The 27,388-nt window shown below is 43.3% G+C and overlaps 1 protein-coding gene across 1 annotated transcript in view; it reads left to right on the top strand.

The window, feature by feature from the left end:
- P3H1 (prolyl 3-hydroxylase 1) overlaps positions 1–27,388 on the top strand; it is a 227,291-nt gene that overhangs the window by 149,233 nt on the left and 50,670 nt on the right. Inside the window, exon 11 of the mRNA XM_086922172.1 lies at positions 11,894–12,044. Within this exon, the coding sequence (XP_086778298.1) occupies positions 11,894–12,044 (151 nt within the window). The remainder of the gene's footprint in view (positions 1–11,893; positions 12,045–27,388) is intronic.

Here is a 27,388-nt window from a genome sequence, read left to right as displayed (position 1 = left end):
CCTGAGACTGCTCCGTATTCTTCTGCAAGAGTGAATAACCTTGGGATCGCTTCTAATGGGTTTGTGGTATATAATAACAGATCATCAGCGTATAACGCAGTTTTAAGTTCCAACCCACCCATATTAAAAGAAGAAATTGTTGGGTCAGATCTAATCACCGTAACAAAAGGCTCAATATATAAATCAAAAAGGAGAGGAGACAGGGGACATCCCTGCCTCGTCCCTCTCGATATCTCGAACCAGTCTGACAAGGCTCCGTTAACTAAAACCTTAGCTCGTGGATGTCCGTAAAGGTTTTTAACAGCCTGAATAAAAGGTGGTGGAAAACCAAACCTTATTAGGGTGTCCCACAGAAATACCCAGTTGACTTGGTCGAAAGCTTTCGCGGCATCAATTGCCACGATGGTGAGTGGCAATCCCTTATATAAAGCATAATCTATTGCGCCTATAACCTGAAAGGTCAGCTCATTAAGTTGTCGTCCTGGAATGAAGCCCCTTTGGTCAGGGTGAATAACAGTTTTAATAACTTTAGATAGTCTTTCAGCCAAAATTCCAGAAAATATTTTAAGGTCCGAGTTTAGAAGAGATATGGGTCTGTATGATTCTATATTCTTTGGATCTTTGTTTGGCTTTGCGATTAGGGTAATGGTGGCCTCGAACCAAGATGGTGGGATACCCCCTTTTTGCTGATAGATGTTATTAAAAAGAGTCAATAAATGTGGAGTGATCTCATTCTCATAGTCTTTATAGATCTCTGTCGGCAGACCGTCAGGGCCCGGGGCTTTATTCCTACTCATTTTCTTCAGCTGAGCTCTTATTTCCCCCTCTGTAATGTCTCTTGACAGGGTCTTCTTATCCTCTTCATTCAATTGTGGTAGTGCCCTTTGGTTCCACCACTTCTCTAAGTCTTCTGTGCCGATCTTGGTGTTTTCTTGATATAGCTCCTCCATAAATCCTCTGGCTTCCTCCCTAATTTCTTCTTCCTTAAATAGCTGATTTCCAGAGGCCCTTTGGATCAGGGTGTCAATGTTATTTCTAGTCCGGTCTGCTCTTGCTTTCCACGCCAGAAGTGCCCCACATTTTTCTCCGTATTCGAAGTTTTTTAGTTTACTTACTTCCCATCTGTCGTGGATCTGTTTGTCAGCACTGGCTTTAAGACTCAGCTGCAGCTCAAAGAGTTCTTTTTCTAGTTCTGGGATCCTCTCCCTTTCCTCCAGAGCTGCATGTTGAAGCTCCAGCTCTTTCTTTTTAATGGAATCAAGATCCTTAATTTCTGTGTCTTTAATCTCTTTTCTTTTTAATCTCTTTTGGGATCCCAATACACCTCTGAGGAAAGCCTTAAATGACTCCCATACTATCTGTTCTAGTGCTGAGCCCACATTGAATGAGAAAAACTCCCTTATGCAATTACAGATTTTAGCTTTAATATTAACATCTAAGAGAATTGTCCTGTCCAGGGTCCATCTGCCTTCAGTGGTAGCATTTGAAAGGTTAATATTAAGCTGTACTACAGAGTGGTCCGAAAGGCCTACAGGGATGTGAGTAACCGAGGTCAGGGCTGGTTCCAAAAGGTGATCTACCAAGAATAAATCAATTCTCGAAAATTGCTTATATTTTTTACTATAGAAAGAGTATTCTCTGAGATCGCCATTTTTTGTTCTCCATGCATCCAGCAAATTATGTTCTTTCATTATATTTTTCAGAGCAGTAAGGGATTTCTTCGGCAGGGTATATTTCGCTCTTGAAGTACGATCTAATTGAGTGTCTAAGACAAGATTAAAGTCTCCCCCTAAAATCAGAGGTGCCCTACTAGAAATTAAAACCCTCTCGAGTTTGACCAAAAAGTTTCATTATCCTCATTAGGGCCATAATAGACTGCAACATTGTAAGGTGTACCGGCTACTGAGAGCTCAGCTACCAACCATCTCCCTGTCTGGTCTGTATCCCACTTCTGTACTCTAATATTCCTGTTTACTCTGATAATTATTGCTACTCCTTTATTTGTTCCCTTTTGCCTGGAGCATAAAATGTCCTGTACCCAATGCCTTTTCTCAAAGACCTTCTTACACTCATTTTCCTCAATGTGGGTCTCCTGGAGTAGGTATATACTAGCTTCAAGCTTCTTTAAGAAATCACTAACCCTCTGCTGTTTCCTTCGATTTCCTATTCCGTTAAGATTCCAAGATATGATTTTACTGTTTATATGGGGATTAGTAGCCATAACCATGTTTTGCTCTCCCTGTTCAGCTCTATTATATTACCTAAAATAGCTAACGGTGCGTTTATGTTTCTGTGTTTGTCTATGTGTGTGGATAGTTGTTTCAGAGTTTCTATATTTAAATGAGGACTTTTTTCTTTTTTTCCACCCTCCCCCCCCTCTCCCCACCATCCCCCCTCCCCAAGGAACCCCCCCTTCATCTTGGGCGTTTGTCCTGCCCTTGTGAGCTCTCCACCTATCGAGCCCTCTCTATAGCTCTAGTCCCTTATCCCGTGACAACATCTAGTGATAGCAACACAAATTAGTTCATCAATACCTACATGTAATTTTAATGCTTCCCTAAGCTCAGACCTTTATCTCATCTCCCTCCTTTTTGCGTAAAATTAATCATACCTAATGTGCAAACCCAAAATACTATGTGATAGTGTGTTTTTAGAGAAAAAGGAAAAGAAAAGAAAAAGAAAAGGGAACAGAGGAAGATACAGGCATGGTACCTACCTCCCCGCAGGAGATGGAAAAGATTGGGCTTCTGCTTCATTCCTTGAGAAGCGATCTATTGGAGAAGTTTGAAATCTCTGAGTCTAACCAAAAAAGATTACACAATAGGTTTGACTTACTAGAAACTAGAATGGACGGAATAGAAGCAAGAACAGTTACCTTGGAGAAAAAGGTCTCTACCTTGTCAGGGATTACAACAGAAACCAGTGAGGAACTAGGTGCCTTAAGGAAACAGAATAAGGCGTTAATGATGGACATGGAGAGACTGGAGACGCACTCAAGACGGAACAACCTCCGTATTCTAAAAATACCTGAAGGAGAGAAGGTAGGGGATATAAAGGCCTTTGTCTGCAGACTCCTTAGAGAGGGGGTATTAAAAGACCATACAGATATAGATCTCGAAGCGGAGATACAGAGAGTGCCTAGGGACCCCTTCAGGATACACCAAGACCGTAAGGGGCCTAGGAAAATACTGGTTCATTTTCAGACCTTTTCAGTTAAAGAGCTGATATTGAGTAAAGCTTTAGCTAGTGCCTCTCTTCACTACAGAGCCAACCCATACCAAATTAGGTCTGACATAGGAGGAAGAACGGCTCAGAGGCAATGGGAATTGGGGTCAAGAATGCCAGAGTTGAGATCTTTTGGAGCAAAAGTGCAGATGAAATTCCCAGCCCTGCTCAAGGTCATGTGGAACAATAAAACATATACTTGTAATCAGCCGGAAGAGGTAGATGATCTGTTAGAGGATGAGGGAGTAGGCAAGGTCAGGTGGAGGACTTCCTGTCCTAAATTCTAAAGTAATTAAATATCTAGCCTTCCTTTGTAATAATCAAAAATACGTACACTAGGGTCTGAAAGGCGTGATATAATTCTGAGGCGTAGGACAACTATTAAAACAAGATAGTAATTAATTAAATGGCATACCATGATATACCATGACATACTAAGCTACACGAAGTGCTGTTAATAAAAATAATATATATATATATCTATATCTATATCTATATATATATATATATATATATATATATATATATATATATATATATATATATATATATATATATATATATATAAAACGCACCAAGGTTGTTTTGGTCAAAAGGTTGCCATATCTTAATTTCATAAAAAGGGTTTTGGCAAGTGGAGGCTCTTTCGTCAAGGAAGGCCTCAAAAAAAGGCTCATCCTTGAAACTTAGAAAGTTGGTCACTAGAGTCCCAGCATTATTCACATTTGTTATTAAATTAAACACAAAACTCCAAAAAGCCCTTTTTACAACCAATTTTGAATTCGGCGGTAAACCTTCCGGATTCTCCCAAAAATGATTTAGACCTATTTTGGTGAACCAGATTTTAACATGTTTTAGCCAGGGATTGGTATTCGGTTTATCCAACCCCAGTATCTCTTTTAGACCTTCCCTATAATCGTGCAATTCAGGTATCTGCCAAAGCCTTACCCATAGCATTAGTGGCCGAACGATAGTGTAGTGATCAGTCCTTTTACCATTTAAATCCAGCTGAAGTGGCACCAAAGGAGTACCTCTTGGAGCCCTTACCAAACTTCTCATAAAGTTATTATCCATAACAGTAAATGTGTCCTTTGACATGGGCCCCCATATTTCAGCACCATAAAGGGCTGCTGGTTCGACTTTAAATTTAAATAACTCCACTACCGGTGACACAGCTTTGCTAGTACTCAAACTTTGCTTCCTAAGGATAGGCTTTACATTCTGTGCAAATATCAACTTGCTTTTTTCAATTTGGGGCCGCCAGGAGAAGTTAGAATCTAACGTGACCCCTAAATATGAGAAGTTTTGAACTGATTCCAATTTCTCACCATTCAGAATTAGACAGCCTTTATCTGGTTTTGATGGATTTAGGGCCATACGTTTTTTTTTTTTTCCATTAATTTCCAATCCCTTCTTGCTGCAATAATCGCTAAAGGAATTAAGTAGTGCCTGAAGACCTTACTTAGTTTGAGAGATCAAGATAGTGTTGTCTGCGAATAATAATGAAGTTACCTTTTCTCCATTCAGTTTTGGTGAATCATTTTTGCATTCCTCTAGATGTGCAGGGATGTCATTCACAAAAAGGGAGAAAAGTGTGGGGGCCAATACGCAGCCTTGGCGAACGCCAAGCTCGATAGGTATTTTCTGGGTTAATTCCCCAATTTGGTCCCCATCGCACATTTGCGAAGTTCCCAGCATGCAGCTCAATTATCTGTACCAACAAACTGCTAGGAAAATCTGCTTCACTCAATGTTCTCCATAAGAGGTCTCGTGGCACTAGGTCGAACGCTGCTCTCAAATCAACGAAAGCAGCGTATAAATGGCCCTTCTTAATGTGCACATATTTCCAGTACAGACAGCAAAATCTGAATACTTGGTCAATTGTGCTCACTTTACATCGAACACCGGCTTGATATTTCGTTATGATTGCATTCTCCTCCAACCACTCATTAACACGAGTTAGGATGTGTCTCGAGTAGATTTTTGGAGAGTGTCCATCAGGCTAATTGGCTGGTAATTAAAAGGGTCAAGCCGATCCCCTTTTTTAAAGATTAAAACAATTTCTGCTCCCCTCCAGCTTTCTGGGAAATCTAGACTGTGGGATAGCTTATTGCACAGGTATTTTATGTACGGTGCCCATACCTTTAAGTCGTGCTTGTACAGGTCCCCTGGTATTTATCTAGCCCTGGCGCTTTACCACTTTTTACCGAGTTTATTCCCGCCTCGGTTCCTTCTATTGTAAATTCCAGGTAGACTATGGGGTGTTTAAGCCACAGGGCATCATCGCCGGAGTCTCTTGAGATTGTGTCATACTTTTTGTAAAGGTTCGTGAAGTGGTTGACCCATGTTAGCTCGTCAAGGTAAACATCTTTTACCACTCTCCCTACGTGGTTACCATTGGCGACTAACCTCCAGAACCCTACGTTACCCTTTGTTTTGACAGCTACCAACAAGTCCGCCCAGCTTTCTTCCTCCCAAGCCTTTCTTGAGGCATTTTGTACCTGCTTATAAGTTTTCCTTGCTATTTTTACATCTTCCGCGGATTTAGATTTGATCGCAAGCAGACGAGCCCCCTTAGATTCCCTACATAATCTGTCATACCATGGCTTACTATGGGACAGATTATGTACTTTTTGTTGATTTTTCTTTGGCATTTTTGTGACTAACGTTCTCAAAGCTATAAAAAAAAAATTGTGTGAAGTGACATAAAACAAGCAGGGTTATCATCATCGGTAAGGGAACCTATGAAAGTTCCAAACGACCCTGCAAAAAGTGTGTAGATTTCTGCAAGGATCTCGCCATGCTCCAAAATGTGTGACCATTTAAGTGCTCGTCTGTTATTACTGACAAGGAGTTCATCACTCGTTCCACTATTTACATCAGTTGTCGGCACATGCACAACCCCCAAGAGCAGAGAAGCTTCTAACAATAGGCCCAGGGGGTAGTGATCACTTCTAACCTGTCCTCTACCTCAATATCAATCGTACTCTGCCAAATAGACAGTGAGACAATTACAAAGTCTAGATTGCTTTTGCAGTTGTTTCTAGAAAATGTTGTTTTTTTTGGAGGTGTCAGACAGGAGCCTCCCATTACAGGCCCAAAGGCCATGCTCCGAAATGCCAAAACTGTACATTTGACAGGTTTGTTGTTCTCCAGTGTTGGAATATTGTTAGCTTGGTCCTCTTCTTCAAAAATATCACTAAGACCTGGGACCGATTCGTAGTTATAATTTAGGTCACCAGCTATAATGACATATTCCTCTTTTCCAACTATTCTACCTAAAAGGGAGTCTATTTTAGCTAGAGTGGGAGATTCTTTGGATGCAGAGGCAGCTCTATTGTAGACATTTATTAGGTAAAGTGTTTTCCCTTCACGTGTAGTGATTTTCAAAGCTAATATGTCAGGTGAATTTGTGTCTACTACAACAATCTGTATCCTCAAGGTTACCTTCACCCATGTTATTAAACCACCTGAGGGCCTTCCCCTTGTAGATGGAATAGCACCAATTCCAAAAGATTTGAACCCTACCCTATGTGCTATAGCTACCGCCCAAGATTCCTGTAGCAGACTGAAATCACTGGAATCAATATACTTTGCCCATTCCGGGTTCTTCAAATTCTTGGAGACACCGGCTATATTCCATGAGACTAGTTTCAGTGTCTCACCCTTGCTACTTAATACAGCAGGTAGCTCCAAGATTGGGGGTTCCATGATTGGTAACATCTCTCTCATTGGTTCCTCTCCCAATGAGACTGTGGCTTTGCACATCAAACCTCTATCTCCCTGCATAATGGCATTATTTTTGTTCCTAAATTCTGGTGGCAAAACATCTTGTTGTCTCTCTCCCTGGACACAATCTACCACCACTACTTCAATGCCGGTTAGTGGATTGACTACATCTAGATCTCTAATATTGGTATATGCACTATGATCCTTTTTATTTCCTACACCCGTGTGCACTTCTAAGTTTGCTTCCATATTTCTTTCTCTTGGTTCGCTCCGAATAGAGGGGTTCAGCCTACGTGTTCTAACTTTGGTGCTAATTGCACATCCCGCCATGAATATCAGTAAGGAGGCAAAAAGACCAACCACACGAGCGTGCTATGCAGCTAAATGGAAAAGATTTGTTATTTACTGCAAGAACAACCAAATCAATCCATTAGCCGCATCAATACAAAACATTACATGTTACCTGCTGCACCTACAAAGATGTAACTTAGCTTACTCTTCAATACGGCTACACCTTGCTGCCATTGCAGCATACCTTCAAAACAGACAACACCTTTCACTGTTTAGAAAACCAGCAATCAAAGCTTTCATGGAGGGTCTAAAATGGGTGATTCCTCCTAGGCACCCCCCTTCCCCAGTCTAGAATCTCAATATAGTGCTTACCAGACTCATGGGCCCTCCTTTCGAACCTTTACATTCTTGCAAAATACAATTCCTAACGTGGAAAGTTGCTTTTCTAGTGGCCATCACCTCACTCAGAAGAGTGAGTGAATTACAAGCTCTTACAATTCAAGAACCTTTCATGTAGGTACACGCCAACAGGGTGGTTCTTAGAACAAACCCTAAATTCATGCCTAAGGTTGTATCCAATTTTCATATCAACCAATCAATAGAACTGCCAGAGTTCTTTCAAAATCCACAGTCAGTAGCTGAGAGAGCACTGCACACACTAGACATAAAGAGAGCTCTACTTTACTATGTGGAGAGAACTAAATCCTTTCGTAAAACAAAGCAACTGTTTCTTGCATTTGCACCACAGCACAAGGGGAATCCAATTTCAAAATCAGGAATAGCCAGATGGATAGTTAAATGCATTCAGATATGCTATCAAAAGGCAAAACGCACTTTAACCGTCCCCCCAAGAGTACACTCCACTAGGAAAATGGGGGCATCCATGGCTTTCCTAGGAAATATTCCTCTTGAAGACATCTGTAAGGCAGCCACATGGTCCACCATACACACTTTCACAAAACAATTCTGTGTAGATGTACAAATAAAATGGCAAGCTGCTGTAGGCCGGGCTATCCTCAAAACTCTTTTTCAAACTGCTGCAGCTGGCACAGGTAGCCACCGCTAGAGGAGATACTGCTATACAGTCTATGCACAAGATATGAATTCAGCAGCCCACAAGCGTCGAACGGAATATGCCACTTACCAGTATGCATCTGTTCTTGGCATGTAGGGCTGCTGACATTCATATCGCCCGCCCTCCTCCCCGGTGCCTGTAGCAGCTGCAGCATTCTCTCTGGCATGGCATTTCTTACTTTGTTTTTCGCCATTGTGGCAGAGATGGAGATAGCAAAGTAAGAGATGCCATGCCAGAGAGAATGCTGCAGCTGCTACAGGCACCGGGGAGGAGGGCGGGCGATATGAATGTCAGCAGCCCTACATGCCAAGAACAGATGCATACTGGTAAGTAGCATATTTCTTATTGTTGTTAAGAGCCATACCACTAGCCAAACCATCAACACAGTTGGCATTTAAATTAAGCAATGAATGCCATATAGTAAAATGATATAGACTCTTCAGAAGTAAAAGCAGTGAATGTCTTTACCATTTATTTCACTTACATTAGATTGTAGCGGCATGTACAGAGTATTTATTAGAAATGATGGTTTCTAAGCTTAATGATCATACTGTTAGCGAACCAAGAGGCAAGTCAGTTGTTATATTTACCCTTTGTGGCCTTGGTTGTTGTTGTAGATGGGGCAACATGTATCTTTTTAAAACCTCTACAAGCGAGATTGTTGCACAGCACACATACTCAATTGATGTTTTCCATGGTGCTCTCAATGTGATTGATCTCGGGTTTCTTGTTGAACAAATTAGCCATTGCTGGGTTTGCCTGTGTCCCATTATTTAATTCTTATTTGTATCTATGAAAAGGTATTGACTACTCAGTGTGTGTGTGTGTGGCTCTGTGTGTGTGTGGCTCTGTGTGTGTGTGGCTCTGTGTGTGGGTGTGTGTGTGTGTGTGTGTGGCTCTATGTGTGTGGCTCTGTGTGTGTGTGGGTGTGTGTGTGGCTCTGTGTTTGGGGTTCTGTGTGTGTGTGTGTGTGTGTGGGTGCAAATGAAATAGGTCTCGCATTTGCGAGAGATTAAGCTATTACTCTCTACTACTCTCTAATGCTTACCTATTGTAAATGACAATACCATATATTTATTGGTTTAAAAAAAAAACAATAAATGAAAAAAATGACATTTGCAATGCCAACAGCTCTAACTTTAACAAAGACGAGACCATTGCATTGTAAATGCTTGTTGCTGATATGGATCAGAAGACTGCTGTCCCTTTATTCCCCAGTTTTGCTTTTTTCGGGTTGATGGTAACTTCCAAATTTGAGATGAGCCCAAGTAAGTAAATACGGTGCATAAAAATGCCCACTAAAGTGGATGTAAAATAATTCTGGATTATTGATGAACAGTACACTGTGTACTGGTAGGTTCAGTCTTCCTTACTCCCTACTTACAGATCTAATGGCAGGCCTTGAAACATCTATGTACTAAAAGTTGCGCTGCATGTGCTATTGCAGACACCATGTCTGAAGGACCTGCATTACTTCCCAGATACACCTTCATCTGCTTTTGGTCCCTGGACCGTTCACAGAGTCCTAAGTTCTCTTCATTCCATTTGAGATCGTTAGGACGTTCAGGAGGCACAAGAAGAAGAGTAAGAAGTCGAAGCGCTCTTCGACTTCTCCTCGTCCGTGGCCGATGGGACGAAGAACCATCTGCATTTGAGGTCGGGTTCTTCAGAACCTATGCTGTGGTTGGCTCAGCACCTCCCTGAATATCCGGTAAAAGGAGCGACCGCCCAACTTGGAGATTTATGATGACCTGCATCTCATATTTGAGCAGCTCGACCCTGTTGAGTACCCTTCAGGCCCAACAGGCTTGAGGGGGGGGCTATCTAGCTCTGCGACTCCGGCCCAGACTCCAGTGGGTCCCTGTAAATCCGATAATGGATCCGTATTGGTGCCAGTCGTACCACATCGACCTTCCCCGATACGGTCCTGATGCCGGTGCTCCCAGGAGTCCACCGGCAGCGCCAGCCCCATCTTCATCCCCTAATCCTACACAGAGCCATAACCGCCACACCTGACGCCGCAGCAAATGCTGGCAGGACCTTCATGTCCTATATTGGAGTTTAAGCCATATTTCTATGGGCTAGCCTCGGGGAGGAGTGGGAGGGGGTCACTGGGCCCTCTAGAATACCAGCCATACGAGCCTCAAATGGACTGGTGTGAGGAACTGGGTGCTACCAGCAGACTAAATACCTCTCCAGATCCAGGCATGCTTTCGCCCCCTTCCGTTGCTACAAAGGAGGGAGCTTCTTATGCTACAGGGTTGTGCAGAGCATTTGAGGTCCTTGACCTTCAGCGGCCCTTGGTGGTTGTCAAGACTAATCTATTGTCTGAGGTGCAAACAGGAGCTCCTCCTCAGAACCCCTACATGCTTTCAATGAGGCCCTTACCGACGCTCTTCTAGGAACCTGTTCCAAACCCAGCGTTGGGTCTGCTGTGAATCGGATGATTTGCCTGGCTGAGAGCGACTGGATTCTGAGGGAATGTCCTAGCTTCGCTTATGGACATGCCCTTCAATGGCACTCGTATGCAAGACAGATTCTGCGCTGGAGTGATTTAAGGACTCATGGGTTATGGCCAAGTCCTTGGGCCTCTCTGCTGCCCCATGTCATCCCCAGGCTGCCTATCGTGGCCATGAACAGAGATTTCAACTGTGCAAAACCTATCCCAACCACCGAGCCACGCAAGCTTCCTAACCTCTGCGTGGATGACGGTGCGGTACCCACCAGCCTTGCGGTTTGGGTAGCCAGCAGATTTATATTCTACCAGATACGGCATTACCGAAGGTAGGTAACTTGAAACAATACTCTCTGCCTTCATTAGGGTGACCTTTACAATTAAAACATTTTGGCTTTCGATACCTTAGACTTTTTGTATATTTAAGGTCCCGGAGAGCCAATACATCCTAACAGTTGATGGGAAATGCTGCATTCCTGCCATACTTTGTGGTTTTGATATACTACATTTTGACATTTCCAGATAAAGGGGTAATAGGAAGGAGGGGGATAAAGTGCCTCCTATCTCCCAGGAAGCTCCACCTGGAAGCAAAGATTGCAGCAAGGAGAATGTGTTCATTGCTAACTTTCTTACTGATCACTTCATGTTGTTTACTTGACTTACTCTACATCTCAATTGCCTAATTTCTAAGGGAGTTCTTCATAACGGAAACTCCAGATATGGAAACTCTTTTGGAGAGGATGTTTGTATGTAATGCAACTCATCCAGAGACTAGCTTATATGTCCCGTCTGCGGTCTGCTTTGTCCTCTACATTTTGAAAATGGCATCCTAGTGCTTTCTGCTTTGTGTTCGAACGAAAGATACTCATGGCAATAGCTGTATGTGGGTCTGTAGGTGGGATGCAGATAATATGCACATAATATTTCAGCCTTGATTTAGGTGGTTTGAGACTTCGTCAGCGAAGGCTTACATTGTAGTACACTAAATGAAGAGTTCATTAGAGGCTTGTTAGCTTATGCTTAGCTAAGTAAATAACTGGTATATCTGGTTCTAGGCCCTGAATTGCTTTTAGATGCATTAATGGCTGTTAAAGTTTAACTAACACGTTTGCTTTTAGTTGGGCCAGGAAAGAAGAGTCCCTATGAAGAGTGCACTTCTTTACTACAATGCCACGGATAAAGTGAGGAGAGTGCTTGAATCATATTTCCGCTTGGACACCCCACTGTACTTCTCCTACTCTCATCTTGTCTGTCGGACATCCATAGAAGGTAAGGTATTCAATTATGTCTTTAAAGACACAACTATGTAAAGAATCCTAGTCTTCTTAACATAATTACTTCTTTATCAATTTCACTGCTACAAAACTAACTTGTATGTATTCACACTGGGTTTTGCCTTCGGTGTCGGTTTCTGGTAGTTTGAACCTCTCAAAATCCATGTCACGTGCTTAGATAGGTTCTATCCTATGAAATAATTTCCTGTCTTTACAGAGATTAAACATATTCCTGGTGAAGATGCCTTTAGCAAAAGCACCACTGTGAAATTAAAATTACACTTTCTTGACTGTGCGGAAAGTGCATTCTCTTGGGTTGATCGAGTTCCCTAGACTAACATGGACTCCGCAGCAGGTTGCTGCCTTTAATAACACAAATTTGCAAGTTTCCTCTAGATTTTCCTGGTGTGCCTTTTGGCTCCACTGGCTTCCTTGGAGCCTCCAGCTGATCTTCCTGGGGCAGGCGCTTCCTGGGTACCGTTTGACATGAACAAAGTTAGCTGTTTCCCATTACATTGGCCCCTTCTTCAGGTCTTATGCTGGCACCATTTACAGTGCTAACATAGACCAGGTTACGGAAGACGAGAAAAGACTAGTTTACAGAATCTGGCAGGGTCAACTCCAGGTCTGTCATCGGCACCAACCCCTGATTCGGAACCACATTCAGCTGGAGGCTTCCAAATGTTGACGTACATGATTACCAAGGGAAATACCAGTAATAAGTCCTCCCAAACTTCTTTCTCAGCAGAACTACTTCCTCAGGATAACAGGATATTTACGGGTTTGGGATTTAAGGTCTCTATCATGTCCCACAAGATGAGCATGACTGTAAGGAGGCAGATAATTTGCTTCCACCTGATACAGATGCTAATCTTTATCTTGCTCTACAAAATGCCATTGACTTTGATATCTCTTCTGAGTCTGCCATGATTTCACCCCTAGGGCCTTCTGCTAAGGAAAGTGCCTCATTTGCAGTAGTGCTTTGTGGCCCTTGCATACTCCTGGAATGACTTCTGTTGTCACAACAGACTAAGGCTTACATCCTCATTGATATTTTGCAGCCTGGGCCATTACAATTGTGGGCACTTTTTGCCTTGAATGATACCCTAACTGACTTGCTCCTGAATGATTGGTCAAAACAATTTCCACTCTGCCTCCACGAGTAAGGCAAATCCTAATTGTTCCCTACCTCTCCCCGTACTTTCTGATCCACAAAAAACCTGTGGCAATAAGACTGATTCTAGACCTCAGACACGCTTGAATTCCTTCCTCAAGTAGAAGTTCAAATTTGTACCACTTGATCAGGTATTGCAGGCCTTTGATTCCGAAGACTGGATGTTGTCCCTGGACCCAAAGGACACATGCATTCATGTCCTGGTCCTGAGAAAGTACCTCCGCTTTGGTGTGTGTGGTCAGACTTTTCCCAATTCACCCTACTTCTTTTTGGATTTAAATCAGCCTCTCAGGTCTTTTCAATTGTCATGTTAGTGGTGGTATACTCAGACGTGAGTCCCTTGCTCACTTGGCCACTGGATTCAAGATAGCTTGGCTGATGAGGATTATGAATCCGAAACCGGGCCCAGGATGCTTGTTTCCAGTCCAGGGAAGACATGGCTTGGCAGGTCGTGCTGGCCTGTTCCCATGAGGCACAGGGTCAGACTGATTTGCATATGACTGAACTGGGGTGGCTGAGTGAGCTAAAGAATGGTGATGGATTAAACCCAGATCAGTTGACTGGGGGTGAGTGTTTGATTTGCTCAAATGCTCCGTCATTCGTCCCCTTTTGTATCGCCATGTTAGTGGTTGAGGCACATATTTGTAGATTGTAGATACTCTTTTTCATGCACCTTGACAGCTGGCTGCTTGCTCTACCTAATGTCGGGCCACCAGCAGACAATGATGTTGTTTCTCGCCACCCTGAGTTCTTCACCACCTATCCCAGATCTCTTCTCCTGCCACTGCAGAGGATTCATTTTATTGGGGCTGTTCTGAGACATTAGCCCTAATGAGTCTGGGACATTTATGTTATTATTCTAATGTTTTGCACAAGATCTTGTGGTCCAGTTTTGATGTGTGATGTTACTGATGGTGCTTTGGGGGGGTGGGGGGGGGGGGCATGGCATCCTTCAAACTGTTGGTGCCTCACACCTGTTTGCATATGCATTCCCTTTTATGGAATCTGTGGGTTGCTGGGGTCCCAGCACTATTAATGCCTTTCAGGCAGATTCAGCATCTTGGATAAGACAGCTGAGGACCTTTGGTGGTGGATTAGAGATGCCAATCTGATGGGGGCAATCAACTTTCATTGCCCCCTCGGTACTCTGTATAGTGCTGATGGACACTGCATCAAAAGAGGAGATCTTCTTCATCTCTCTGTAATCTCTATGCTTTCAAAAATACCACCCAACTTTACCTCTCCTTTCTTCTAAAGGGGCAATGCATGATGTCACTACAGAGCTCAAAACCTCAGCTGACATCATCAAACTAGGCAACGGTCTAGAAGGCTTATTGTTGTTGATTGTTAATGATGCCTAAGCGGGCTAAGAGAACTATGGTTATTTTGTTTATTTGATAGCCCATTTAAACCATCACTTCGACACTGAAAATAGGGAGTACCCTCCGAGTGGAAGAGATGTATATGATGTGACTTTTCAGTTTGTACCCTTATTTTAAAAAGTTGTTCATGGTTTTCTGTGAGTGATAATAAATGTTGTTTTTGTTTTGCGCTTACACAAGAAACAGGCTTCAGAGCACTATTAAAACGGAACATGAGCTCAAACATCTGAGATCCCTGGATGTAAAACTAAGGAAATGCACCATGGAGCGCACACTTTTTGTGAATCACATAGACATGTGTTTGACATGACTCTTATTAGGTTGTATTAGGGTGATGATATCCATAAAGAATGATGGCATAACTTGTTAAACCAGTCTTTTTATTCCTTAACATCTCCTTCATTACATTAAATTATAACCTACCCACTGCCTGGTTAAGAGTGGGTAGATTTTTGTCATCCAGTTTTTCTGTGTGTGGAAGAACCATACCCAAATCTCATTAGAGTTTGGCAGCAGATAAGTTTCATTCCCCTTCTTTTTTGCAAGAGAGCATACAATGTTCCCACCTCTGCTGGAATAAAACCCTTCCCCATGTCTCTCTCTCATTCATCCACACATCACTCATACTTCCCGCCCCATCAGTCTCCCCACTCACAAGTTCACACAAGCATTTACCGCCTCCTCACATTAGGAATTCACTGCAGTTTTACGATTGGAAAAACCAGTCCCACATGGTAAGTTCCCATTTGGAACAGGTGCGGATTTAGCAGACAATAACAGTATGCAATATTAACTGTTATCACAGGACCTTCAAATTTGAATCAGGCCCATAAACTTTTAAATTACTACGAGATCCATCTATATATAAAAAAAAAGCTAGTATAACTTGTGAAATCAGCCTTTGTAGTGCTGATGTCTGTGTATTTCCTGTCAAGTAGCCCAACTTATATTTGATAGGATTTGTTTCCTGATTTCTGTGTGTCGGAACTGTTTTTTTGGTGCAATAGAAAATATATAATGAGTGGGTTGTGCAAGAGACATTCCCTAGTCTTTTCAGTTGGAAATAGATCCTAGAATTATGTGCATGCCACACATGGCATCTGCCCTCATTAGAGCTCATATGACACGGCATGGCACGTACCAATAATTTGGTGAACCTGACTCCCATGTCCATGGCAGCCAGGTTCGCATGGCTGTTGGTAGGGCCCAGCTACCATCTACTTAAGCAGATACCATGGAGCCAAGATGGCAAGTGTGCAGAGCTGGCAAGTTGCCAGTTTGCTTGTGTACAATATTTCCATGCTTGTAGTGTATGAGTGCCATTTCCAGGTCTGATATGTGACCCTGTGTGGCACTTCAAGAAAAAAGCTGAGCCAAATGTCTACATCCATTTGTTTCAATATAATTGTTTCTACTTGCTTCACAATTGGGCATACAACTGATAATCTGCGGTCCTGCTTATCCAATGCATACACTTTGCTCAACTGCCTATTACACATACAGGATGCAGGTGCTTTGAGAACACTATTTTGGATGTGAGAATCACATTTCCCACCGGCAGGGTTAGCACCTGTGCTGAATACATGCAGAGGCGGTCTTGTCTTCCTCCTCTGACTAGTGTCTCTTCCTCCCCCGACTCTCATGTTACTTTTGCTCCTTCTTTTTCCAATGTATCCCTTATCACATTACTTGACCTGCATTTCTCATTATTTTTCTCCTACCACCAGTGTACGGTGAGGCCTCTTTTCCATAGGCCTCATGCCAGCTTTTCCGACACAGACATTTACTCGGAAGTTCTGCTGATGCACTTCAATTTATAGGCCCAGCTTATTGGGAGCATCAGCTGTCTGAAAAAGATATATTGTGGGCATGTCAAGATCTTAAAGTAACTTTAGAGCCACCCATAGGTTGTTATTGGTTGGCATTATTGTCACTCTCATTTTCTTCTTTCTTATTTGATGGTTTCCTTCCTCCTCTGGTGGTTTTGCCACCCCTGAAGCACAGCCTCTTTACCATCCCTTTGACTTGTATGCTTCTAATGCTCAGTTTTTGAAAACTACTATGTTCGAGGCATATGGGCTGCAGATGGTACATTATGAATAGATCGCCATCTGGTGTTGGGCTCGGATGATTGCACTTTGTTTTTCTCTTGGAAAGTCTTTTGTCTCTTGGTGACTCCTCCCTTAGTTGGTAGTGCGCATGGGCATCGGCTCCATCCTTAGATTGTTTTTTTTCCGCCATCGGGTTCGGATGAAGATCGAGACGCTCCAGATCAACTTCACAAGAAAGGGATTTTCGGCGCGTATTCCCTTTCCAATTCGACGGTATTGTTATTCGAACGCGTTCATTTCCATTCCGACGCGTTACAAATTCAAAATAGAAGAGAAAAACTTGGATCTACGTCGAAGAACAGGAGGCCTTTCTCGACGCAGTCAAGCCCGGAGTCCATGGAAAAGACTCCATTCAAAAAATGTCCAACGTGTGGTGCTAAGTTCCCACACAAGGACCTACACGAGGTGTGCAACCTCTGTCTATCGCCTGAACACGAATCCAGGGACTGCGAAGCCTGCGCAGCATTCTCCTCCAAGCTAACGATTAGAAATCGTCGAGCTCGAAGACACGAGGTTTCCAGAATGCAGGCGGAAGCGATCCCGGAGCTGTTCGGAGACGAACAAATCGAGGAAGAAGAGGACCAGTCGGGGTCGGAAGGGGACCAGTCGGAGGTTGAAGAACTCATCGAGCAACAAACCGTGAGTGACGACGTCCCCTTACCGAAAAACCGACCCCGTGCGGTAACGACCCCGCCCTCGGGCCCGGTCAAACCGCTGAAAAAAGTTTCCGACGCCCCGCCCTCGGGCCCGGCAACGAAACCGAAACTGAAACCGAAACACTCGGACTCCCACCATGTCGGATCCGAGAAAAGGGCGACATCGACTTCGGCACCGAGGCTACATACAAAGGAGAGCTCGGGATCGAAACATTCCATGTCGAAACATAAATATGACTTATCGCCCAAGAGACACTCGATACCAAGAAAGTCGGAATCGAGCAAACATTCGGTGTCGAAAACAACAAGATCTGACGATCGAAAACAAAAGCACCTTTCGGAACCAGGACCCTCGGTACCGATTCAGGAGCAACAGACAGATCCCAAACAAAAGATCTTGTTTATTGATCCACAAACTGGGAAAGTGGTCACGAAGAAGAGAAAGAGTGAACAGTCAGAAGATAAACCTCTTCCTTCAAAAAAGAGAACAATGGGGACGAATATAACTCCTCCTGCTTCTCCTCGTCCTAGAGTAACACCCTCTTCTCCTATTCCTCACAATAGGCCAAATATTCCTACACCTTCCACACCAAGACCAGCTACACCTCAGTCAGATGTAGACAGTGATCTAGGGGAGGGAGAACCTCAAGGGGATGACGAAACTATCCCAGATGAGGAGGATCCATGGGAAAATTATGATGTAGGGTCAGATGAGGACAACGACCCAGAGCTATATCCCTCAAAGCCTTCACCACCTGATGATAACACAGGTTTTGTGCAGCTCATTAATAGGGCAGCAAAATACCATAAGGTAGATATACATACAGAACCTCAAATAGAGGATTTCTTGTTAGAGACTCTACCTAATGCACAGAGAACATCAGGTACTCTTCCTATGTTGAAAGGTCTTCTTACTCACACAGATGAGATATTCGAAAACCCAGTGAGAGCCAGGGTGTTAAACCCAAGAATTGATAAAAAATACAAAGCGGCTCCAAAGGACCCAATATTTATTAGAGGGCATGTACCGCTAGACTCGCTGGTGGTCTCAAACGCTCGTAAAAGAGCAAACTCATTATCTACAGGAGAGGCTCCTCCACCAGATAAAGAGTCAAAGTTAATAGATGCATCAGGTAAAAGAGTAGCATCACAGGCAGCGAATAGCTGGCGTATAGCCAATACACAAGCACTACTCGCACGTTACGACAGGGCACATTACGATGAGTTAGAAAAACTTCTTACACATCTCCCAAAAGAACATCAGAAGAAGGCAGACCAATTAATACAGGAAGGTAAAATAATAACAAATACTTCCATTAAATGTGCATTAGACGCAGCAGACACTGCAGCAAGATCGATTAACACTAGTGTCATGCTAAGAAGGCACGCATGGCTTAGAATCTCAGGATTCAAACAAGAGGTACAAACAGCCCTACTGAACAAACCATTTGATCAGAAGACATTGTTTGGTTCAAGCACAGACGAGACATTAGAGAAAATGAAGAAAGATACGGAAACGGCTAAGTCAATGGGAGCATTGCAACAGCCAACACACAGAGGTTCCTTTCGTAGATCCACCTATAGAGGGGGCTCAAAGAACACAGGAACGAATCAGCAATCCACATCTTTCACACCAACATCACCCAGAGGTAATTCAAGAGGCAGTTACAGAGGTAACAACAATAAGGGAAGAGGCCGCGGAAATAATAATAACCGCAACGCCTCAACACCAAAACAGTGACTTCATAGAACTCCCCCCAGACCACATAACACCGGTCGGGGGACGTCTATCACAGTTCCTACCTGTCTGGGAAAACATCACGTCAGACAAGTGGGTGAGACAAATTATCCAACATGGTTATTGCCTAGAACTCACAGATACCCCACCAAACATCCCCCCCAAACAGCGTCCAATGAGTCAGGATCATCTGACATTGTTAAGAGAAGAAGTGCTAGCACTTCTACAAAAGCATGCAATAGAGAAGGTCCCAAAAGATCAACAGGGCACAGGAGTATACTCTCTATACTTCCTGATCCCCAAAAAGGACGGGTCCCTACGACCAATATTAGACCTCAGACCTCTCAATGCTTACATAAATTCGGAACACTTCCACATGGTCACGCTCCAACAAGTACTCCCTTTACTGAAGAAAGGGGACTTTCTTTCTACACTGGATCTAAAAGACGCTTACTTTCATATCCCAATTCACAAAGCCCACAGAAAATACCTAAGGTTTGTGTTAGAAGGACAACACTATCAGTTCAAAGTCCTTCCATTCGGTGTCACAACAGCACCGAGAGTTTTCACAAAATGCCTAGCTGTGGTGGCAGCACACCTGAGAAGACAACAAATACATGTCTTCCCATACTTGGACGATTGGCTAATAAAGGCCAAGTCAAAGGAAGAATGTCTTCACAACACACAGAAGACAATTCAATTGCTGCACCACCTAGGGTTCACGGTGAACTACAAAAAATCACACCTGCAACCAAACCAGATTCAGCAATACCTGGGGGCTACAGTAGACACAGAAAAGGCAATAGCATACCCCAACCCAATCAGAGTACAGACAATGGTCGGGTTAATACAAAGATTTCAACCACAACACTCACTACCAGCACGAGTGTTTATGCAACTATTAGGCATGATGTCCTCCTGCATACTGCTAATACCACATGCCAGACTACAAATGCGCCCACTACAAGAGTGTCTAGCGACACAGTGGAATCAGGCTCAAGGTCAGATTACAGATCTGGTGTTGGTAGACGACCGGACGTATCGCTCTCTGAAGTGGTGGAACACAGAAAACATTTCCAAGGGACGGTCGTTCCTAGAGCCAATTCCACAAGTGATAATAACAGCGGACGCATCGCTCTCCGGATGGGGAGCGCATATGAACAGATACACAGTACAGGGGAAGTGGAGTGTGCAGCAAAAGAAACTGCACATCAACTACCTAGAGCTATTAGCAATATTTCTAGCACTAAAAGCTTTCCAAATGCAAATAACAGACAAAGCAGTCCTGATCAGAACAGACAACATGACTGCAATGTATTATATTCAAAAACAGATGGGGACACACTCTCTCCAACTGTCCAGACTAGCACAGGACATATGGAGATGGGCCATTCCTCAAAAGATCTACCTGTTAGCGGAACACCTACCAGGAGTTCAAAACCAAATAGCAGACATCCTAAGCAGACAGTCAGAACAAGTACACGAATGGGAGCTGCACGACCAAATACTACAGCCATTCTTCCAAAAATGGGGGCAACCAGAGATAGATCTGTTTGCCAATCATCAGAACGCAAAATGCAAAGAATTCGCATCCAGGTACCCACACCAAAGGTCCCAGGGCAATGCACTGTGGATAAATTGGTCCAACAGATTTGCTTACGCGTTCCCTCCTCTACCACTAATTCCATTACTGGTTCGAAAACTGCAGCAACATTCAATGACAATGATACTAGTGGCACCCACGTGGGCAAGACAGCCGTGGTTCACCACGCTGCTACAACTCTCACAAGTACCACATCAAAAGCTAAGATTATTACCCATGCATCTTACACAGAACCATGGAGAAATAATGCACCCAGATCCCAAACAACTGAACCTAGCGATCTGGCTCCTGAGGTCATAGAGTTTGGGTATTTAGATTTACCACCAGAATGCATGGAAATCATTAAACAAGCAAGACGTCCTACCACCAGAGCATGCTATGCAGCAAAATGGAAGAGGTTTGCTATACACTGTAACAGTAAGCACATCAACCCTCTGGACGCATCCACTAAACAAATCATTTGCTATTTGTTACACTTACAGCAATGTAACCTAGCATATACATCTATCAGAGTTCATCTGGCAGCCATAGCGGCATACCTACAAAACAGACAACATCTGTCACTGTTCAAAGTACCAGCAATTAAAGCTTTCATGGAAGGACTCAAAAGAGTCATTCCACCAAGAAGACCACCTTCCCCAGTCTGGAATCTCAACATAGTGCTTACCAGACTAATGGGGCCACCATTTGAACCTATGCATAGGTGTGAAATACAATTCCTCACATGGAAGGTAGCCTTCCTCATAGCTATCGCGTCACTTAGAAGAGTAAGTGAACTGCAGGCTTTTACGATTCAAGAACCATTTATGCAGCTACACCAAAATAAAGTGGTTCTTAGAACAAACCCAAAATTCTTACCGAAGGTTATTTCAGCATTCCACATCAATCAGTCAGTGGAATTACCGGTTTTCTTTCCAAAACCACAAACAGTAGCTGAAAGAGCCCTACATACACTGGATGTTAGAAGGGCAATATTGTACTATATAGAAAGAACACAAACTTTCAGAAAGACAAAACAGCTATTTGTTGCGTTTTCTCCCACACATAAAGGCAATCCCATCTCCAAAGCGGGCATTGCCAGATGGATTGTAAAATGCATTCAAATATGCTACTTAAAGGCAAAGAGAACATTAACTGTTCCTCCTAGAGCTCACTCTACACGTAAACTAGGAGCATCTATGGCATTTCTGGGAAACATTCCACTAGATGACATATGCAAAGCGGCTACCTGGGTTACACCGCACACCTTCACAAAACACTATTGTGTAGATGTGCACACAACACAACAAGCTAGAGTGGGACAAGCAGTATTAAAAACATTGTTTCAGACAGTTGCAACAGACACGGGCGACCACCGCTAGGGAGAGAACTGCTATATAGTCTATTCATAATGTACCATCTGCAGCCCATATGCCTCGAACGGAATATGCTACTTACCAGTATGCATCTGTTCTTGGCATAGAGGGCTGCAGAGTGGTACATGCCCTCCCAGCCTCCCCGGAAACCTGTGTCTGTTCCAACATTATCTTATTTAGATACACTTACATGGGCACTCTTATCTGTATTCTACTATACTACTCCATCTAACTCTACTATGGCAAAACAATCTAAGGATGGAGCCGATGCCCATGCGCACTACCAACTAAGGGAGGAGTCACCAAGAGACAAAAGACTCTCCAAGAGAAAAACAAAGTGCAATCATCCGAGCCCAACACCAGATGGCGATCTATTCATAATGTACCACTCTGCAGCCCTCTATGCCAAGAACAGATGCATACTGGTAAGTAGCATATTCCTTTTTTCTGCAAGCACTCTCATGAGAGTGCGTGTGCTCTCTTGTGCTGTCCTTCATGCGCTGGTTCAACTTCCACATGCATGCCAATCGTACACTCCTTGTTGTCCCACCCTCGCTTCTCCCTCACGCCACTTGTTTTCTTTACATTTTCTTTTTCCATTGTGAATCCACCCCTCCCCCTCATCACCGCCAGCGATCCAGAGAAAAAACCCAGTGCCCTACTGACGACACACTGGTCAATACTATGATTACTTCTCAGTTTGTGTTTACAGTGGAGCTCACAGGTGCCCAAAGGCCTGAGCCCATCTGCTGTTTTAGCGCTGCTGCTGAACTTTGACCTCACGCTCCCTCCTTTACAAGCAGCCGACACAAGCTTGCCCAGAAAGGCGTCCGTACCCAAGAAAGTGTGGATGCTAGAAGAGCTGCCGCAGGGCTTAGGAATGTGCTGGTAGTTTCTTTACATGACACTGCAGCTGTCTCCTACTGGGAGCAGCAGGCTGCTTTGGTAGCAGTAGCACAAACAAATGTGTATATACAGGCCCCTGGAGTGAAAGAGAAGTCTGTCCACCTGCTGCACGAGGGCCCAGGCTCTGCAAATGTGGTAGCTGTGCTGCAGCACCAAAAGACCCTCATTTGTTTCTGCAGTGCGGTGCTGCATGCAACATATGTCAGTCTCAGCCGCCTTCGATGCCATTAAAGTTGAGAATGGTGTTTAATGTTTAATATAATCGGTCCGTTTGATTGACCACAAAGGCATTGTAAGCTGATATATTTATTGCCCAACAAGATGATCTGAAAACCGAAACCTTATGATATCTCGGTCCATGAAACTTATTTTTCAGCAGGTACTGAGGATGCAATATAAGGAGATGGGTTAAGAGTGTGTCTTTGCGGCTACGGATGGAATCCAATCGCTCATACTTGAAGGGATAATGGTACCCTGGTTGAAGAGGTGTTTTATATTTGATTGTCACCCTTTGTTGATCAGCACAGACCAGGGAGCATCACCTGACATACTACCGGTGCTTCACCACCCCAGTGCCTGAAATGGAGAGTTGGAGGTGCAGATGCAGAGTGCATGCTTTCTGCTGAGAAGCGCCAATCCTCCATCATTGGTCATAATGCATCTCTGTTAAGAATGCTGCTGTTTCCTTATGTACTGAAAGAAGTACAGGTACATATGTTTTCTACGGGGTAGTATTCTTGATTTGTGTGCATGAATTTCTTCCATACTACTGCCAAGATCCTGCTTCTCAGATTCTGTTTGCTTGTCTTTACATCTTTATACAACAACCCAGCAAAGGCCCAGTTGTTGTGTATTCAGATTATCAGCATAGGCTCTGTACTGCTGAAAGCTTCCATATTACCTGTGGATTGCATCCTCACTATCCTATATTACAGATGTCTCTAGGGCCTGTCGCCTACAGATGGTCTATTTTATTATCTATGCGTTGTATGCACTGGACACTGCTCTATGCTACAGACACATGTAGGTAGTGCCATGATGAGAGTTTTCATATTACCTATATTTTGTGTACATCTCTGTGATAAAGACCAGTCTCGACCCTGCCACTCAGAGATTTCTTATGAGACATGTATGTTGCTTTCAGGGCTCTATGCTACTGACCAGTGTATGCCTTCACACACTGAGACGTTCCATATTGCAATGAATTGTGGGCTTACAGTTCTATGCCACAGACCTTCAAGGCCTTGTCACACATATAGAACTTCATTATTACCTTTATATTGTGTGTATACTCACTACTGTACTTTACAGACCAGCCACTGGTGAAATAGAAATGAAGAGTGGCCACAGCTTTGGCAAAAACATTAGGTCTGGCTTCTAACTAAAATGAAAGTGTTGTAGTGTAGTTCCTATTTCCCTTATGGGCTCTGTGCATTGCAATAATATACACTATAGTTTTTGCATAGGACTAAGGTCAGTATGCTCCTATTGAGTAAATTAAACTTGATTACTTGTGTGCCAGCTAACTCAGAGGTCCCTAGAAACTTCTCGAATAAACAAGAAGGGAGTAGTTTCTGACAACCGCATAAACATGACACTTTGTTTCCCTTCGGAACAGTTCTCAGAATCGTGGAAACAATAGATAAGTTTCATTCAGTCAATCGTGCATGCTTAGTTTCCTCAGAGTTACACAAAAATAGATTTATTAAAAGGATTTATTGAACAGTCTTATTTCTCGTGCAAGAGATATGAGCTGTTACAAGCGCAAGACAGTATGCGAAATATAAGAAGTACAGAGTGAGCAGTAAGAACAAATAATACTACAATAGCATGGTCTTTTAGCTATGACATATATTAATATATACATACATAAATAACACAAGCTAAAAATGTGAATACTCATCTGGGGCTTCTAAATAGTTCTACCCCGGTGTACCTAACCTAAGTGTAGTACGAGGTAAGAAGTAGGTGCTGTTTTCTATAGTATGGTAAGCTATAGTTTGTATTGCCAAGAGTCCCTCTAGTTTCTAGTCTGCTCCATACCTTAGAATGAGAGAGGTGGGAATCTCTTTCCGGATCTCAATCCCTAACATCCCGCGAAGGGAGTCAGGACACTGGAAGCTGGATTCTCTGCGAGTAGGATGGCAGCGTCTTGTCAGTGCGTCAGGCGGGGGCTCTAATTCCTTCCGAACTTGCTGTGGCGAGCTGTATCGAGCTGTGTAGCTGAGCCGTGGTTTGCCATAGTAAGTGAAGGTATATTTATACCTGGACGGTACTTAGGAATGCTAGCATTGACGTAAAGTCAAGCAGAGGAAGATTTCATGAATGAACCCCTAAGGAATAGTTGTTGGTGCATAATCAATGAGTTCTTGGAGAAATCAATAATCCAAGCAGGGAATGTCCCAATGGCTTAAAGGTCTGGTTTCTAAGAACTCGTTGTGGTGTGGGATAGGCAGATGTAGGTGACCATGCCTGTATTTGGATAGCATGGCTTATGCCTAAATAAGGACTGGGATTCCATGCCTAAATAAGGTCAATGTGAGTTGTGCCGATACAAGGGCATGATTTGGGAAACCTATGTATGGGTATCTAAATCGAAACACAACAGTGTGACCTGTTGGCTTTACCAAAGCTTGTTATTAGAAGCGCCACTGTTTTTGAAACCCCATCTCCACACACAGGTCTTCTGATGTACCACAGTTTTACCATGCATCATACTTGCTATTAGAGGAGCGAGACGCTTCCATGTGCAGTTTTGTTTTTCATCACCAGTATGTTTGGAAATGGGGAAAATGCCATTTGCTATTACAAATATGAAAACTTCATCCAGAGCACTCTTGTAAATGTAAATCATGCACCTCAGTACTGATTTCCAATACCGATGCTGCTGGAGCCCTGCATGGTATGTTTTTAAACCTGTTCCTCTATAGCCAAAGCAGGAATACACACTATCAAATACATAGGTCACAGACTGAAGGTGTCACACTTAGAATATATGGAAACCTATGCTTTAGCGGAGATGGTCAGATATTGGATTTCATACATTGTGGTTCCGGATTTCCTCAGGATGTCCCCTGGCTCATCGAGTTGCATTGTTAAATTGAGTTGCACGTCAAAGGGGATCTGAATTATATCTGACAATTCTCCATCAATAGCTTCATCATCTAATTTGAAGGTTTCCAAATAATTTTCCACCACAAGGAAGGGATTCAACTCTCCGTGATCATATTGCTGTGCTGCTTGTCCATCTGCTCTGCATGATGCACTGTCAGGGGCCATTCATGTCCGTAACCTATTGCAGGCAGCTAAATGTGAGCCAAATGCACCTTTCTTGTTTATTTGAAAAATAATTTTTGTGACATATACCATTGATCCTGGTGGCTCGTTCACTTGCATAGAGAGTTGGCAGATCAACGCATGTGGCATTGACTTCACTGCACAGAGACCAGTCATTGCCACACTCTAGAGCAAAATAGTGTGTTCATTGGTCTTGAGTGTTCTCTGACTGACACATAAGCCTTGCTCTTGTCTTTCTCTGTCTTGTTTCTTGATAGCTCCTACTCCCACCTATCATGCTCATCTCTACCATCAAGTGGCAGTGTGAAAGTTGATAAATTCACATCTATAAAATCAGCGCACACTAGCCCTCACTCCTTCAGATCTTCCAATATATTCAATCAATTATATGGTATTGCATTGGACTCAGCATTTGCATTTTCCCTCTTTGTTCTTTATCCTGTACTTTGGAATTCTCATGTACACACTTTACATAAGTCTCCGTTCTCTTTGCTGCTAAAAAGCATCTCATCCAAATCTATTTAACCCGTCATCCAAACGTCTTCTTGCATTGATCAATTCTGCACTTCATACATGGCTGCGCATATTTTCATTGTGTTACAATTTCAGAGTATCCTCTGCCCCTCAGGGTATCCATGAACAATCCACAAATTCCCAGGCAACTTCTGGCTCTCCCAAAGATTGTTGATTTCAGGGAAACCAGAAGGCTGGGTACAAGCAGGAACTATTGATTGGATGCTTCACCCAGGAAGGATGACCAGTTGTTTCCAAGAAGTCCTTGGCACCGGGTTTGCTTGTCGTTTGACTTGTTTGAATTGTGTCTGCACTGAAGTCTGTGATTCATAATACTTCCCACTATTTGGAGATGGGTGAGAGATGTGCACAAGTGAATGCTAAAAATGTCTTCATGGAAACTCCAGCTGTCCTTACCCTTGGAATCCTGTTCTCCATCGATACACAGCAAAGTGACATTTACAACCAGGGTCACCTTTAAGATACTCCTGATCGTGAAACGTCCTTCAAAGTGAAGCCGGAATCCTGATGTGCCTTTACAGCACCGGCAAAAGAACAAACACGTCTTTGGTTAGCATTTGTTCAGCACGCAAGTCGTTATAAC

Source organism: Lissotriton vulgaris, chromosome 5 (genome assembly GCF_964263255.1).
Source record: "Lissotriton vulgaris chromosome 5, aLisVul1.2, whole genome shotgun sequence".
Classification (NCBI taxonomy): domain Eukaryota; kingdom Metazoa; phylum Chordata; class Amphibia; order Caudata; family Salamandridae; genus Lissotriton; species Lissotriton vulgaris.
This window is presented reverse-complemented; position numbering and strand designations above follow the sequence as displayed.